The 16,552-nt window shown below is 49.7% G+C and overlaps 1 protein-coding gene across 2 annotated transcripts in view; it reads right to left on the reverse strand.

The window, feature by feature from the left end:
• Positions 1–16,552, reverse strand: part of FGD1 (FYVE, RhoGEF and PH domain containing 1) — a 42,121-nt gene that overhangs the window by 5,367 nt on the left and 20,202 nt on the right. For both annotated transcript variants that reach the window (XM_059679979.1, XM_059679980.1), the window contains exons 2-13: positions 16,038–16,211; positions 15,579–15,756; positions 14,997–15,435; positions 13,295–13,384; positions 12,463–12,611; positions 9,354–9,510; positions 9,116–9,254; positions 7,311–7,369; positions 7,027–7,173; positions 6,275–6,367; positions 6,046–6,125; positions 199–229 (exon numbers count right to left, since the gene is read on the reverse strand). In XM_059679979.1, the coding sequence (XP_059535962.1) occupies positions 199–229; positions 6,046–6,125; positions 6,275–6,367; positions 7,027–7,173; positions 7,311–7,369; positions 9,116–9,254; positions 9,354–9,510; positions 12,463–12,611; positions 13,295–13,384; positions 14,997–15,435; positions 15,579–15,756; positions 16,038–16,211 (1,736 nt within the window). The remainder of the gene's footprint in view (positions 1–198; positions 230–6,045; positions 6,126–6,274; positions 6,368–7,026; positions 7,174–7,310; positions 7,370–9,115; positions 9,255–9,353; positions 9,511–12,462; positions 12,612–13,294; positions 13,385–14,996; positions 15,436–15,578; positions 15,757–16,037; positions 16,212–16,552) is intronic.

Below are 16,552 nucleotides of genomic sequence, written 5' to 3' on the forward strand. Positions count from 1 at the left end.
GAGGAGGCAGGTCTCTAAAGGAAGAATTTGTGAGTTTTTACCTTGACCTCAGTGAGCTTATCTGTAAAATGGGGCTGGGAAAGTTTGTTGTCCAGGCTCATAGTGGTCAGATGTCAGTTTTAGGGGAGAGTTCACCAACCCCTTGGGAGCCTGTGAATACTCTTCCTGCCCCTACCACAAAGCCTTCTTGGATGTTACCTGGACCCAGTCTTTCTTCTCCTCCTCAGTCCTTGGGGGCAAAAAAAGAAAGATGTTGGGTTAGGCAGGCCAAGCAAAAGCGATCAGAGAGGTAAAGAGCAGATGTTTTGGAGTCAGACCTGGGTTTGACCCTCTACTCCTTCACTTATAACGCATGTGACCTTAGGCACATCCTTTAACCTGTCTGAGCTATTTATCCAGTAATTACTAATACCTTCCAGACTTGGTGCTAGGGACTTGGGCCCCAGAGGGGACCCTACCCTCAAGGAACTAGTGGCCTGCGGGGTGGGGTGGGGGTGGGGGGGACAAACAGGGACAATACAAGGGTATTAGTGCTGCGACAGTGAAATCGGGCTGAGGAGTCCAGAAGAGGAGACCAGCCCCGTCTGCAGTTTGGGTGGGGGTTGCTAAGGAAGGGCTTCCCTTAAGGAGGTGCTAAGCTTCAGGTAAAGATGAGATGTGTGTGACAGTAGGGATATACAAAGAACCATAAATAGTTCCTGCCGGAAGCCGGTCCATCCTTGCTGCTTGACACAGTCGCTGCAGGAAAGAAACATCTGCACAGCATATGTTTCAAGGGACCTGGCGTATATAGCATACTGTTCTTAATATGTTTGCTCCCCTTAGCGCTGTGTGTTTTAACCAAGGTCACCTCTCCGAGAAAGGTTGTTTCCCCAGGTAGGGATTTTTCCCTGAAGTCAGGGAGGGGATAAAACTCCTTAACTAAGTGCCAGGCCGGTAGTTAATCACTTTAACTACAAACAATCACGATTAAGCTACATAATCTTTACTCCCTGGAATGGAGATAAGAAATGCCCTAACCTTTGCAATAGAAATTGACAGGATTAAAATCAACTGGTATAAATACGGATGTAACAAGACAATAAGAGGCAGAACTTCGCTGGAGATCCAGACCAGAACTTGGCTGGAGATCCTGGCTAGAGATCCTGGCTAGGTTGCTGATCAACTGAACACTGTCTCCGTGTCATTCCTTCTTCGCTGACTCCGTCCACACCTTTGGGGACCCCTGGACCTGCTGGGGTTGGACCCCAGCAAGTTCCCTCTTGCAGGAATGTCAAGTTTGAGACAGAAGAGCAGTTTCTTTTTCTTCACTTGGAAAATGGAGATGATCATTACTTAACTGGGGTGACATTTACATGCCCAGCACAATCCCTGGTACACTAGATGCTCAATTAATGTGGATTCCTCCCTCCCTTTGCCTTTCTCCCCTGACTCTCCTGTCTGCCCCGCAGTTTCCCAGGCCTCTGCCCTGGTTGCAGCCCCATCATGTGCTCACTAGGACTCAGCCCAGCTTCTTGGCTGATTTCCTCCTGGTCTCTTCTAATGACCTTCATATGCATACTCCAGACATCAAAAGTGCTCTTCTAACCCTAGCTGGTTTGGCTCAGTGGATAGAGCATCAGCCTGTAGACTGAAGGGTCCCAGGTTATATTCCAGTCAAGGGCACATGCCCGGGTTGCGGGCTTGATCCCCAGTAGGAGGCAGGAGGCAGCCAATCAATGATTCTCTCTCATCATTGATGTTTCTATCTCTCTCTCTCTCTCTCCTTTCCTCTCTGAAATCAATAAACAAATTTTTTAAAAAGCGCTTTTCTAGTATGAAAGTGTGATTATATTTTTAGAACCACTTCATGAAAAATTAAGGATGTGAGCCAATATTTAGCTACAAGTATGTTCACTGCAATGCTGTTTATGCTAGTGAAAAAACTGGAAGTGGCCTAAGTCTCTGACAATAGGGAATCAGGTAAAAAAAGAAAAAGAAAAAAAAAAGTACATCACTACTGAACACCAGCCAGGGCCAGCATTCTATTTTTGTTTAAAAATTATATGTGAGCCCTGGCCAGTGTGGCTCAGTTGGTTGGAAGTTGTCTCATGCACCAAAAAGTTGCAGTTCAATTCCCAGTCAGGGCACATGCCCAGGTTTCTGGCTTGATCCTCAGTGGGGAACGAGCAGGAGGTAGCCAATCGATGTTTCTCTCTCTTACATCAATGGTTCTCTCTCTCCCTTCCTTTCTTTCTAAACACCAATATAAATATTTAAAAAATATATATGTGACATGAGTGTTTACATTTGTCAAAACTCATCAATGCATTTGACCCCCTTAAAGCGTATGCATTTAACTGTTTGAAAATTTTGCCTCAGGAGAAGGAGGGTACCTAAAACAAATATTGAACTTTAGTTGATTATATGCCCATGAACGTCTTTAGGGGTGAGGTGTAGCAATGTCTACAAATGACTTTGAAATGCATTTTAAAAATCAGATGGATTGGTAGATGGATAAAAAGATTTGCAGAATCTATACAGTGGGCTTCTAGGTGTTCATTGTACAATTCTTTAAACTTTTCTGTATCTTGGAAATTTTTCATAGTTAAATACAGAAAGAAAACATTGTGTGCTTATATGTGAGTATGCATACACACACACACACACACACACACACACACACACACATATACGTGCGCACGCACATATGTGAATAGAGGAAAGGCCTCAGAGGGGATCTGCCAACACAGCAGCACTGGTTTTCTCTAGGTGGTACAATTCTAGGGAATTTTACTTTATTCTGATTGTACTATTTTTTAAAATTCTACTTTGTTTATATTTTCTAATTTTTTGCAATAGAAAAGATTGCTTTTGATTTTTAAGAGCCACAATAGTGTTTTTGGCAATGCATGCTGAAGTATATAGGGGTGAAGTGCCATGTCTGTAATTTACTTTAAAATGGTTTAGTAAGCCGGTTTGGCTCAGTGGATAGAGCATTGGCCCGTGGACTGAAGGGTTCCGGGTTTGATTTCGGTCAAGGGTATGTACCTCGGTTGCAGGCTCCACCCTTGTCAGGGCGCATGCAGGAGGCAACTAATTGATGTGTTTCTCTCACATCCATGTTTCTCTCTGTCTTTCCCTCTCTTTTCCATCAATGGAAAAATATCCTCAGGTGAGGATTAAAAAATAAATTAATTAATTAATTAAATGGTTTAGTAAGCCTGGCCAGCATGACTCAGTGGTTGAGTGTCAACCTATTTGATTCTTGGTCAGGGCACATGCCTGGGTTGCAGGCTCAATCCCCAATAGGGGGCGTGCAGGAGGCAGCCTATCAATGATTCTCTCATCTTTGATGTTTCTATCTCACTCGCCCCCCCCCGAAATAAGAAAAAAAAGACATTTAAAGAAATGATTCAGTAAAAGATAAAGCAAAATGTCAATAGTTGTTGACTTCTAAGTCAGTGGTTCTAAACCCTTTTGCACACACTACTACACCTGGGGAGCTGTTAAAACTCCCCATGTTCAGGCTACACCCCACACAAATTACATCAGGGTCTCTGGGGGGCAGGGTGCCAAACATCAGGTTTTTTAAAAGCTCCCCAGGTGAGGTTGGCACCAAGGTTGAGATTCTAAACCTTGGTGGGCATATGCCGAAACCTGTTTGGCTCAGTGGATAGAGCGTCGGCCTGCGGACTGAAAGGTCCCAGGTTCGATTCCGGCCAAGGGCATGTACCTGGGTTGTGGGCACATCCCCAGTAGGAGATGTGCAGGAGGCAGCTGATCGATGTTTCTCTCTCATCGATGTTTCTGACTCTCTCTCTCCCTTCCTCTCTGTAAAAATCAATAAAATATATTTAAAAAAAAATAAATGGTGGGCATATGGGTGTTTGTTTTATTTTGACTTTTCTCCATATTTGACATTTTTCATTAAAATATATATTTTTAAGGGCAGGATTGCAAAGCAAACCCTCCATGCTTTCCTCCCGCCACTAGGAGGAAACCCTGCACTGCTCAGCGCGCCATTCTTCGCCCAGCTTTCCTCAGCAGCCCCCTCTCTTCCCCAGTAGACTATACACCCTGCAGGGCCCCACACCTGCCCCCCCCCCCACCAGTAGGCTTTGTTCTTCTTTTCCTGGCCGCAGGCCTCCAGGATGCTTTGTCTCCCAGAGCTTCAAACACCCTCTAGCCCACATTCACCTCTCTCTCTCTCCTGCCTCTCAGCAGCCCCAGCAATGAGGGTTCTGACTCTCATTTCTCACTTCTTTGCAGTCTGCCAGAAGCAGATCATCTAGCCCAGTGGTCGGCAAACCGTGGCTCGCAAGCCACATGCGACTCTTTGTGGCTCTTCCACAAAATACCACGTGCAGGCGCGCACGTACAGTGCGATTGAAACTTCGTGGCCCATGCACAGAAGTCGGTATTTTGTGGAAGAGCCACACTCAAGGGGCCAAAGAGCCACATGTGGCTCGTGAACCGCAGTTTGCCGGCCATGGATCTAGCCATATGCATCCATTCTCTGACCTCGACCATGACCTTGGTACCTATCACCTGGGCCCTCAGAAGGCAGCAGGAGCTCCAATCCCAACTCTGCTCCTTTCTAGCTGTGGGATCTTGGGCAAGGTGCCTAACTCTTCTGTGCCTCAGTTTTCTCATCTGTAAAATGGGGTAGATGGTAACAGTTTCAAGGACTGTTTTATTTTTTAAAACATATTTTTACTGATTTCAGAGAGGAAGGGAGAGGGAGAGATAGAAACATCAATGATGAGAGAGAATCATTGATTGGCTGCCTCCTGCACCCATGGGAATGGAACCATGACCTGGTTCAGAGGTCAACACTCAACTACTGAGACACACCCGCCAGGCAAGGGGTTGTTTTAAGGATTGATTACACTTAAATCGTTGAAGCTAAAATTAAGTTAAAACAGTGCCTGGCGTAAGAGCAAATAAGTCTTCATTAAATGTGAGCTACTATTATAACCATCCAAGTAGAGGATAGATAAGAAAGAAGCCTCTTTGTTTAATGGCTGGACATTACTTTTAACTTTATTATTTAAATTTGTTTTCCTGTTTGAAAAATGTCAAAAGTCATGGACAACAGTGTGGGATTGCTGGGGGGAGGGGGGAGTGGAGGGAGGTGGAAGAGGATATGGGGGGGATAAATGGTGATAGATGGAGACTTGACTTGGGGTGGTGAACAAACAACACAGTGTAGAGATGATCTGTTGTGGAACTGTGGACCTGAAACTCCTATCATTTTAACCAGTGTCACCCCAATAAATTCAATAAAAAGGAAGAAAAATTTCATCCTAGCTGGTTTGGCTCAATGTGGATAGAGTATCGGCCTGCTGACTGAAGGGTCCTGGATTTGATTCCAATCAGGGCTCAATCCCCAGTAGGGGGTGTGCAGGAGGCAGCCAATCAATGATTCTCTCTCATCATTGATGTTTCTATCTGTCTCTCCCTCTCCCTTCCTCTCTGAAATCAATAAAAATATATTTTAAAAAGAAAATAAAAAAGAAAAATTTCAAGCATACTGAAAAACACAGTACAGCACAAGTACATTAAATATCTACCCACTATATAGATGCAAAAATTTAAAATATTTTGCTATATTTGCTCCATTTTTATTGATATGTGTGTGTGTGTAAAAGCGTATATATGTATGTATTTTTGGTTGATAAGTCATTTAAAAAGAAATTACACATATGATAGGAACTCCTCAGCATGCACCATCAGAAAACAAGACCATTCTCTCATCCACTCCCTGAGGAATTTAGCAGTCATTTCCCAAAAGCTCAATTCACATTTACATTTTCCCAATTGTCTTGCAAATATCTTTTAGGGCTGTTTTTCTCACACCAGGGATCAAGCATTGTAGTTGGTATTTCTCTTGAATCTCTGAATCTACAATAAACTCTCTGTGTTGTTATTCAAACCCACCAGGAACATCCCCCACCCTTTCCCAGGAACATCCCCGCCCTTGGGAGGCAGCCTGTTGCGCATGGCCCTAGGCAGAGAATGCCTCAGCCTATCTGAAGGGAAGGTACAGGCAAGGGCAGGTACCTGGCCTGGAGCTCCAGGGAGCGCTGCTTTCCTGACACCAGGAAGGTCCGAGGCAGATTGAGGTTGGAGCTTTCCTTTAGCTGAAATGGAGGGAGAAAGCAGCTTTGTGAGGGCTATTGAATCCCTCATCCTTTGCACGCATGCGCACACAGACTTGGGGGGCAAAGTCAGACGCCTCTGTTACAACCTCCCAGCACCAAGGCCCCATTTCCCACGCCCTGGCACTTACCTCCATGCCATCTACATCGATGCGTGCCCGCACGCTAAACTTCTGGCCAAGGAGCCGCAGCCTGGGCACGCAGTAGAGGAGGCGGTCATTGAACTAGGAAGGAAAACATTGGGCTGTAGGAGCGCAGGACCCAGGAGAGCTGTGCCCAGATCCTTACAATCTTATAGGACTCCCGAAGCTTTATGACTGGGGAGTCAAGGCAACAGATGGAGACAATGGCCTAGACAGGACACAAAGGTCGCAAGGAGCCCTAGCCGGTTTGGCTCGGTAGACAGAGCGTCGACCTGCAGACCAAAGGATCCCAGGTTTGATTTCTGTCAAGGGCAAGTACATTGGTTGCAGGCTTCTCCCTGGCCCATGCAGGATGTATTTCTCTCACATGATGTTTCTCTCTGTCTTTTCCTCTCCCTTCCACTCTCCCTAAAAATCAATGGAAAAATATCCTCAGGTGAGGATTAACAATAAATAGATAGATAGATAGATTAGATAAATAGATAGAGAGATAAAGGTTGCAAGGAAGAGTCTAGGCATGGGAGTCACTTCCTAGGTGAGTGACCTTGGGCAAGTCACTTCTCTTGGTCTTAGTTATATCATCTGTAAAGTAGAGGGAAAACCATTCCTAGTGTAGGTAGTGAAAGTGCAATGAGTCAATGGAGGAAAGACTGACTAGCAGGAGGTAGAGTCTTGAGTGAGTACCAGGCCAACATGTATGGAGGGCCTGGCCCACCCGCAACCCCACACCTGGCACTTACTAATATGAGGTATCGGTCTTGAGTGGTCCCATTCTTCGCTGACAGCTTAAGGATGTGGCCTTCTTTGATGAGCTCTTTGGTGGGGCTGACGATGTCTTCCTCACCCCCTAACAGCTCATATACTTTCAACAGCTTGTGCATTCGCTCCTGGCAAGAGACAGTGAGCAAAAGGCAGGGTTGGGGTGCTGGACTCCCCACCGATGTCCTCGAGGAGCAAGCCCTCCAGGACAGAGACAGCACAGGCGGGTGGTGGCCAAGGAAGGGCAGGGTGAGAGGCCACTCACCATTTTGCGGATGGCAGCGTTAGAGTGCTCCGCGGCGGTGGCTATCAGCTCCAGAGACTCTGTGGGCAGAGTGGGAAGTCAGATGGAGAAAGGCCTAGCAGAGAAGAGGCTCTTGGGAGCTCCTTTGCTTCCTGAATACCTCCTCCTGGCCTGCCTACACCCTCCCCATCCCAGAAAGCACCAGCCTCAAAGATGTCCATAGCAACATCACACAAAATCAGAAACTGTCTCAATGCAGAATCGTAATACATGGGATAGCTGGCGGCCTATACAATGCAAGCTTAACAAGATAATTATTACCATTAAAAAGAACCACAACAGCCTGGCCAGTGTGGCTCAGTGGTTGAGCATTGACCCATGAACCAAGAGGTCTCAGTTCGATTCCCAGTCAGAGCACATGCCTGGGTTTCAGCCTCGATCCCCAGTGGGGAGCTTGCAGGAGGCAGCTGATCAATGATTCTTTCTCATCGATATTTTTCTCTCTCTCTCCCTTCCTCTCTGAAATTAATAAAAATATATTTAAAAAAGAAAATGGGGGAGCTTGGTCTTGGGCAAGTTAGTCTGGGAGTTGAGACAGAAGGTCAGACTTGGAGCTTGGCATAAGTAGCCTAATTTGGGGGACCTGGGCTAGGGAGAAGAGAGTCTGAGTTTCTGTCTGGAGCTCAGTCTGGGTAGCTCAGTCTCAGGCTTCTCTCTGGGGTTCACACTGGGGAACTTTAGGAATCCAGTCTGAGGACTCAGTGGTCTTGGTCGGCGGGATGGATCTTGAGTGTCAGTCTTTTGCGCTCAGTCTGAGGGGCAGTAAATGGAGAGATTCATCCAGGGTGCTCAGTTTGGCAATACCCTTCTATAGAATGGTGAACAAGGAGACTAGACTGGGAGAAAGCAGGGGAGACTCTGGGGAGCACTTTTGGGGGTGTGACCCGGGGGGTGGGTCTCATACTGGAGGAATCAGAATGAAACACTTTCTAGTGGTTCAATGTGGGGAGGCAGCATCTCAGCCTAGAGATCTAAATCTTGGAGGCAGAAAACACGAGTTCAGTCTGGGAGGCTCCATTCTGGAGAGCTTATGCTTGGGGGCTCCGATCAGACTCGGAGGCTGTTTGGGGAGGTTCATTCTGGGTGGGGGCTGGCCGACAGGGAGTGGAGCTCTAAACGTGGAGGATGGACAATCCGACAAATCTCAGCTCAGCTGTGGAGACCGACCTGCGGGTCAGTCTGGACTCTCAGCCTAGCCCAGTGGTTCTCAACCTTCTGGCCCTTTAAATACAGTTCCTCATGGTGTGACCCAACCATAAAACTATTTTCGTTGCTACTTCATAACTGTCATGTTGCTACTGTTATGAATCGTCATGTAAATATCTGATATGCAGGATGGTCTTAGGCGACCCCAGTGAAAGGGTCGTTCGACCGCCAAAGGGGTCGCAACCCACAGGTTGAGAACCGCTGGCCTAGTGGCTCAGTGCCTCTGGACTTGGACAACTTCCTTTGAGGACAAGTCTAAGGGTCAGCTTTGGGGTCTTGGCCTAGGAAGCAGGTGTCTGCCTTTAGGGGATCATTCTGGGCATGCGCCTCCAACTCTGGCATTCCAGTTGGCAACTTCAGACGTGGGGACTCTTGAATGTTCTGTGTGTGTCCTCAGGCAGAGTCCTCAACCTGGAGGTTCACCCGGGCCTCACTCCAGAGCTTCCAGGTGGGCCTTTCGGCTTGGAGATCCCATTCTGGGATTTCCACTATGTGGCAAAGGAAGGCTGGCCCATGAATGAAGTCTTGGCAGGGGGCTGGGCCCGGATGTGTGCACTCACTTTGGGCATCCTTGCTGTCCGGGGAGCCGTGGGGTAGCTTTAGAAGATAGTCCTTGAGAAGCAGCTCGTAGCGGGGGATGCGCTGCACGGGCTCCAGCATGTGGTGCTGCAGCGTCAGGTTGCCACAGGCTTCCTCCTTCTGTGATGGGCAGAGGCACAGGGGCTCAGGACCGGCCAGACCCCACACTGGGCCCCCACAGACCTCTCCTCCCACCTGCCCCATCCCTCTCGGCCGTACCTGCACCTCGTGGATGATCACTTTAAACTGGGTGGAGCGCTCTGTCCAGGTGTTGACCAGCTCCACGGCGCGGTCGAAGTTTTTCACATACTCGCCGTACATCTTGAGGAAGGGTGCCAACTTCTGCAGGATGTCTCCGATGCGTGGGTAGCGGTCCCTGGGACGGAGGCAGGGGTTGGCATGGTCCTGTTGATCCTTGTCCCCAGCCCTCCCGCTGCCCCCTACCAGCCTCAGGCAGAGACCCATGGGGTCTCTTGGTCCTGGACATCTACTTCTCAGCCAGTCTGCTCCTTTGTTGTTGTTTTGTAAATATATTTTTTATTGATTTCAGAGAGGAAGGGAGGGGGAGAGAGAGAAACATCAGTGAGGAAAGAGAATCATTACTCGCTGCCTCCTGCATGCTGCACACTGGGGATCGAGCCCGCAACCCGGGCATGTGCCCTGAACGGGAATCGAACCGTGACCTCCTGGGTCATAGGTTGACGCTCAATCACTGAGCCACACCGGCCGGGCCAGTCTGCTCCTTTGGAAGTTCTGCTTCTATTATCAGCTAATTAGGCCAAGACACTCAGCTTGATGTGAAACTTTGGCCTGGGCTGCCACCTACCCCAATGCTGCCCTGCTCAACACCAGGAGTGACATGCCCTGGATAACTGCCCTGGCCTCAGTGCAAGGGCCACTTCATACAGTGATGATTATTTTTTTAAATATATTTTTATTGATTTCAGAGAGGAAGGGAAGAGGGACAGAGAGATAGAAACATCAATGATGAGAGAGAATCATGGATGAGCTGCCTCCTGCATGCCCCCCACTGGCTGGGAAATACAATGATTATTGATTCTGCACCCAGTCTTGTGCTGGGTGATTCTGGGGATACAAATGAGTCAAATTTAGTGGAGCCCCAAGATGGGAATGGTCTAGTAGGGGAGGCAAAGTGACCAGGCCTGGTAGCACTCCTCAGTAGTCTCTATCAGCTAGGGGACACACAGGATGATGCCTGGTTCAGCCTTCAAGGGTCACAGCCAGTTGAGGAAATTGGCTTCAGCCAGCCCTCTTTGGTCCCTGTCTGGTGAGGGGGATATATTTTATCCTGTGGTTGTGGGGAGTGTAGAGATGATTTTAAACAGGAAGTGACATGGTCTGATTATCCTTCAGAAAGACCATTCTGGCAGTTGGTGTAGACTCTAGATCAGTGGTTCTCAACCTTCCTAATGCTGCAACCATTTAATACAGTTCCTCATGTTGTGGTGACCCACAATTTCATTGTTACAAATTGAACATAATGAAAGCATAGTGATTAATCACAAAAACAATATGTAATTATATATGTGTTTTCCGATGGTCTTAGGCAACCCCTGTGAAAGGGTTGTTCGACCCCCAAAGGGGTCGCGACCCACAGGTTGAGAACCGCTGCTCTAGAGCAAGGGTGGGGAAAATCATTTAGGGGTGCGTTAATTAAATGTTTAACCAAATATAGCAGGTGATTTTTTTTGTTTTTTGTTGTTGTTTTTACTCCTCACTTGAGGGTATTTTTCCATTGATTTTTTTTTTTAAGAGAGAGTAGAAGAGAGAGGGAAGGACAGAGAGAGAAACATCGATGTGAGAGAAACACACCAATTGGTTGCCTCCTGCATGTGCCTGACCAGGACCTGGGCCTGGGAAGAACCTGCCATGGAGGCATGTGCTCTTGACCAGAATCGAACCCGGGACCCTTCCGTCTGCAGGCTCCATCTACTGAGCCAAACCGGCTAGGGCGTAGCAGGCTAATTTTTTTGTTGTTGTGGTTAATACTCACCCAAGTATATTTTTTTCCATTGATTTTTAGAAAGAGTGGAAGGGAGGAAGAGAGACAGAGAGAGAGAAACATTGGTGTGAGGGCGACACACTGATTGGTTGTCTCCCGACCAGAGCTGGGGATTGAGCCTATAGCAGGCTAATTTTTAAGTTAATTATTTTGTATGGCCGCAAATGATGTTATAAATATCCAATGGCCCTTGGCAGAAAAAAGGTTCCCCACTCCTGCTCTAAAGGATGGATTGGAAGAGGAGAGCCTGGAGGTTGGGAGACTATCACCCCTGCCCTCCTACCTCAGGCCTCACCTCCTCCCTAGACCCTTCTCTAACCCCTCCCCGCTAGGCTTGGTTTGGTCCGTTTGTCTGGATTCCCGCAGCCTCCCATTCTGAGCTCTGTCATAGCACCGGTGAAAAATATCAACTGCTCACATTCATTGAGCAATTCTTATATACCAGGTACTGTTCTCTACATGAATGAGCTAATTTAATCCTTAAAGCATTACAAGTGAGCCTATTCTTACTACTTTTATTCCACAGAGAGGAAACTGAACCACAGTAATTTAAGAAACTTAATGTCACAAATCTACACATGACAGAGCTAGAATATGAACCCAGCCCGTTTGGCTCTTAACCTCATAATCTTAAGGGCTTTGCTACCCTATACAATAAAAGCCTAATATGCCAAGTGTCCGGTCATCCTGTCGGCTGTTCAACCAATCAAAGCATAATATGCTAAGGCCACTCAACCGCTCACTATGACGTGCACTGACCACCAGGGGGCAGACAGTTGACCGATTGACCAGTTGCTATGATGTGCACTGACCACCAGGCAGTAGACGCTCTGACTAGTAGGTTAGCTTGCTGCTGGGGTCTGGCCAATTAGGACTGAGCGAGATGGGCCAGGCACACCCTGGAGCCCTCTCGTGGTCCTTCCCCGGCTGGCCAACCTCCCGTGTCCCTTCCTTGCCCCAATCGTGCACTGGTGGAGTCCCTCAGCCTGGCCTGCACCCTCCTGCAATACGGGACCCCTCAGGGGATGTCAGAGAGCTGGTTTTGGCCTGATCCCACAGACCAGGCCGAGGGACCTCACTGGTGCACGAATTCGTGCACCAGGCCTCTAGTTCTAATTTTCTGAGTCCTGGACTGTGTTTCCTATTAGTCTGGGAAGGCCCAGAAGGCAGAGCTTGGGCTTGATTCTTTCTGTGACAGGTGGTAAGGGCAGAGGGCAGGCAGCAATGAACTTGTGCACACATCTGGCCTGAGTGTCAACAGGCAAGTGGACAGGAGGACAGAAGCCTAGATCTGGGGCCCCTCACCATTCTTCCATGCGCTTCTCTAGCTCAGGCAGCAGGAATTGCTGGTGGAAGCAATAGATGGAGCAGATGTTAGAGAAGATGCCATGGACAACATCGGCCGGGAAGGAACTGCGGTTCCGGGCTTCTTCCAGCAGCCGGGCACAGAACACCTGTGGAGCAGGGCAGAAGGCTCAGCCCAGCTGGGCCTGGGGTTTGGCTAGGGGAGGGGTGGCTCGCAGGTGAGGGCAGTGTTTGTGGGTAGCACTGTGGACCTTTAGAATCAGCATGGTCTTGAGACTGAGGAGAGAGGGAATGGCATTAGATTTCCATGTGGGGTTGGATCAGGTGGTCAAGGTTAGGACCTAGAGGTAGGCACTGGAACAATGAAAAGTCAGAATCAGGGTCAAGGTCAGAATTAGATTCAGGGTCAGAGAGAAGGTTGGAATTAGATCTGTTCATTTTGCAAATATTTTTGAGTGCCTACTGTGTGCCAGGCGGTGAAGAAAGCAGTTAAAAGTCCCTGCCCTTAGTGATTCTAGTGGATTTGGGGTCAGTGTTAGAATGAGGTTCAAGGTCTGGTTTACAGGCAGGGGTCAATTCAGGATCTGGGTCAGAGTTGCAGTTAGGGCTGGTGTACCCACCCAGGGTTAGGGATGAAGGTTGGTATAAAAATCAAGTTTGGGGTCATAATCAAAGTAGACTTTAGGGACAGGATGGGGGTCAAGGTCAGAGAGGAGCCTTACCACCTCTAGATTCTAGCCCCAATGGAAGGGTTGGGCTCAGGTCCTATCTCTTCCTCCTGGGCATCCACCTACCAGATCCCAGGGCCCCGGGACCCCGAGGGGCTAGTCACCTGATCCAGGAGGTGGAGCCTGGAAACGTAGGCCTTCTCGGTCTGCAGGAGCTCATTGGCAATGTGGAACACCTTCTGCTGCACGGTCAACTGGAAAGGAGAAGAGGCAACCTGACCCACAGTCTTGTACTCTAACCTTTACCCAAGCCCCCAGAATTCTCAGAATACCTCAAAGGCTAGTCTAAGTCTAATGTCAGAGATAACCCTCCATCCCATTTCTAGACCTTTAAGCCCCCTAGTTTCATCCATGACTCTTCAATATATCATAAAAGCCACCCCTCACCCGGCTGGCATGGCTCAGTGGTTGCTCGTCGACCTATGAACTAGGAGGTCACGGTTCGATTCCCGGTCAGGGCACATGCCCAGGTTGCAGGCTCAATCCCCAGTAGGGGGCGTGCAGGAGGCAGCCGATCCATGATTCTGTCTCATCATTGATGTTTCTATCTCTCCCTCTCCCTTCCTCTCTGAAACCAATAAAAATATTTTAAAAAAGCCACCCCACAATCCAGATGCCATGCACTCCTTCACTAGGCCAGTCATTCACACAGCGGTCGGCTCTCTCCATTCATTTACATAGTGCAGTGGTTAGGCCTGTGGGTCAGGAAGTCAGACTTCCCGGGTTCAAATCCTAGCTGTGCCACTCGTTAGCTTATATAAATTGTGTAACTGCTTTGTATTTAAGTGCCGTTATCTACATATACAGCTAATAATAGCGCCTACGTCCATTTGTAATCGAGACAAATGATTTCATATAAGTGAAACAGAGCAGACTGCAGATTAAGTAGTCTATAAATGTTAGTATTTATTCACCCACTCAGTTCACTGTCAGCAAAGGCTTGCTGAGTACCTGGCGTGGGAGGAAAAGACAGAAATCTAAAAATGTATAAAACGCATTGCCTGTTGGCCCAGTTTCCTATTCACTGGACATATATTTGGAGAGTCCCTGGCCTCAGCTCCCACATTTGAGCTGGATTCTGGTGGAGCAGGCATCCTGGCCACGACCCAACTTCTGGCTGCAACCTAAGGATGCCCAGAAAGAGGTTCCTGTGGCCGAGAGCCCTCGTCCCCAGAGCCTCGGGTACCTGGGGCACTCCAGCCCCTGTGCCCCTCTGGAGGCCAGCTGTTAAGTCATGGGATTTTTGAGCTAGAACAAGACTCTGAAGGTCCCCAACTAGGATGGCCATCTTCAAGATGGAAAAACTGAGACACAGCCCAGCCGGCATGGCTCAGTGGTTGGGCATCGACCTATGAACCAGGAGGTCACGGTTCAATTCCCAGTCAGGGCACATGCCCAGGTTGCGGGCTCAATCTCCAGTGTGGGGCGTGCAGGAGGCAGCCAATCCATGATTCTCTCTCATCATTGATGCTTCTCTCTCTCTCTCCCTCCCCCTTCCTCTCTGAAATCAATAACAATATTTTTTTAAGAAAGAAAAACTGAGGCCCCACTAGTGTTTCTCCAATGAGGGCGGAACCATTTTCCAAGTGGGCATTTGGAACTGTGCACGGTCAGGCTGGTAGTCACAGTGGTGATGGGACAGGGTGTTGCTACTCATAGTTAGTACCAGGGGACCAGGGAAGCCCAACATCCAAAGTGGAAACACACTCTTTGGAGAAGTACTGAGCTAGAGAAAGAACCCAGCGAACCAGCCAGGCTCCTGGTTTCTCCAAAGGGTCCTGCCGGTCAGCGAACACAGGTCAGTACCTCCACAGACTCCTGTCTTTCCATCAGGGGCACTGGGATTTCTCTGTCCTTCTCCTCCTCCTCCTCCTCGTCCTCCTCCTCCAGGTCACTATCCACCTCCTGAGAGCTGGGCCGGTGGGGGTCAGCCAAGGCCGCGGGGACACTGGCCAGGGCAGGGGGCCCGGGGCAGAGGCTGTGGCTGGGGGGTCCGTCATCGCTGACGAAGCAGGTCTCCTCACTGTTGGACGGTGAGCTGATGCTGTCAATGCCGCTGTCCCGGTTGGGTACCTTCTCGCCATCCCGGGGCCCAGGAGCCAGCAGGAAGAGGCAGCGGGAGGCCTCACCCTCGGGAAGCTGGGGCACCGGAGGCTGCGGGGGTGGCTGTGGCAGCATGGCTGGCTCTGTGGGACCTGGGCTGGGGCCAGGGGCTGGCCTGTCCGAGGCGACAATCACAGGCTCCCTGAGGCGGGTGGTGGACACACATGGAGGCAGGTGTGAGCTTGACTGCGAGGCCTGTCTTACGACTGTCCTGCCTACCCTGGGCCTACCCTCACCCTCACCCTCACCCCCACCCCTAGAGGGTCCCCCAGGCACCACACTCACCTTTCAAATTTCTCGATCAGTGAGGATACGGCTGCGGAACTAGGGCTGGCCTCTGCCCTGGGAGCCAGGCCCTTGGCCACTCGGGGATCTGCAGGCAGCGGGCGTGATGGTGGAGGGGGGATGGGCTCAGGTGGAGGGGGCATCCGGGGCATCTGCAGGTAGCTGGGCTTTGGGGGGACTGGATGACAGGGGACAAAGAGAGGAGATCCCAATGTGTTGGGTTTGGATGGGGCTGTCACAGCCAAGCCACCAGCCCCTCCACACCCCCTGAGGTAGGCACCGAGCAGGCCCGGGGTGAGATCCCAGTGTGTGCTCTTTAGCTCCAAGCCACAGCCTCTGCCCCGAGACCATGGTGCTTCGTGTTCTCCTAACACACCTCTCCTCTGCCCCTGGCCAGCCTTTCCCTTCCTCCTTCCCCTCTCCTGGGCCATTTCCCTGCCACTCTCTGGAACAACTTACCCTGTGGCTTTGGGCCTGGTGCCCGCTTCAGTGGCGAAGGACGCTGGCTGGGGGTTTCGGTGGGGGGGCCAGGGTCTGAGCGAAGCCGCTGGGGACCTTCTGGATGAGGCTCAATGTTCTGGCCAGGGTCAAGGGACAAACTTTTCACCAGGATCCGGTTTCCCTGGTGCAGCCCTGCAGGAAGGGAGAGACTGGGTGTGAAGCAACTGATGTTACTGCAAAGGGGGCTGGGGCGTAGCACATCTTAGCAGGTGTCTGGGGTGTCAGGTTTCCCTGCACCCCTTTCTTGGCCACACTGCCATCCTGGGAAGCCCCTATCCCAGCCCTCAGGCAGGGAGCCAGGCCCAGAGCTGGGGCTGGGAGTTTTCACCACTAGAGAAGACCTTTGGCAACAGGATAAGAGTTCTTTGTGATCAATACATCGATCCCTTGCATGTCATTATTTACTTGGGAGTTTACCCAGGTGGGGGTGGGAGCGAGCACCCTATAGTTTGCTTAGCTGTAGTCCTGGTTTA

The sequence above is a fragment of the Myotis daubentonii genome, chromosome X, assembly GCF_963259705.1.
Source record: "Myotis daubentonii chromosome X, mMyoDau2.1, whole genome shotgun sequence".
Lineage (NCBI taxonomy): Eukaryota > Metazoa > Chordata > Mammalia > Chiroptera > Vespertilionidae > Myotis > Myotis daubentonii.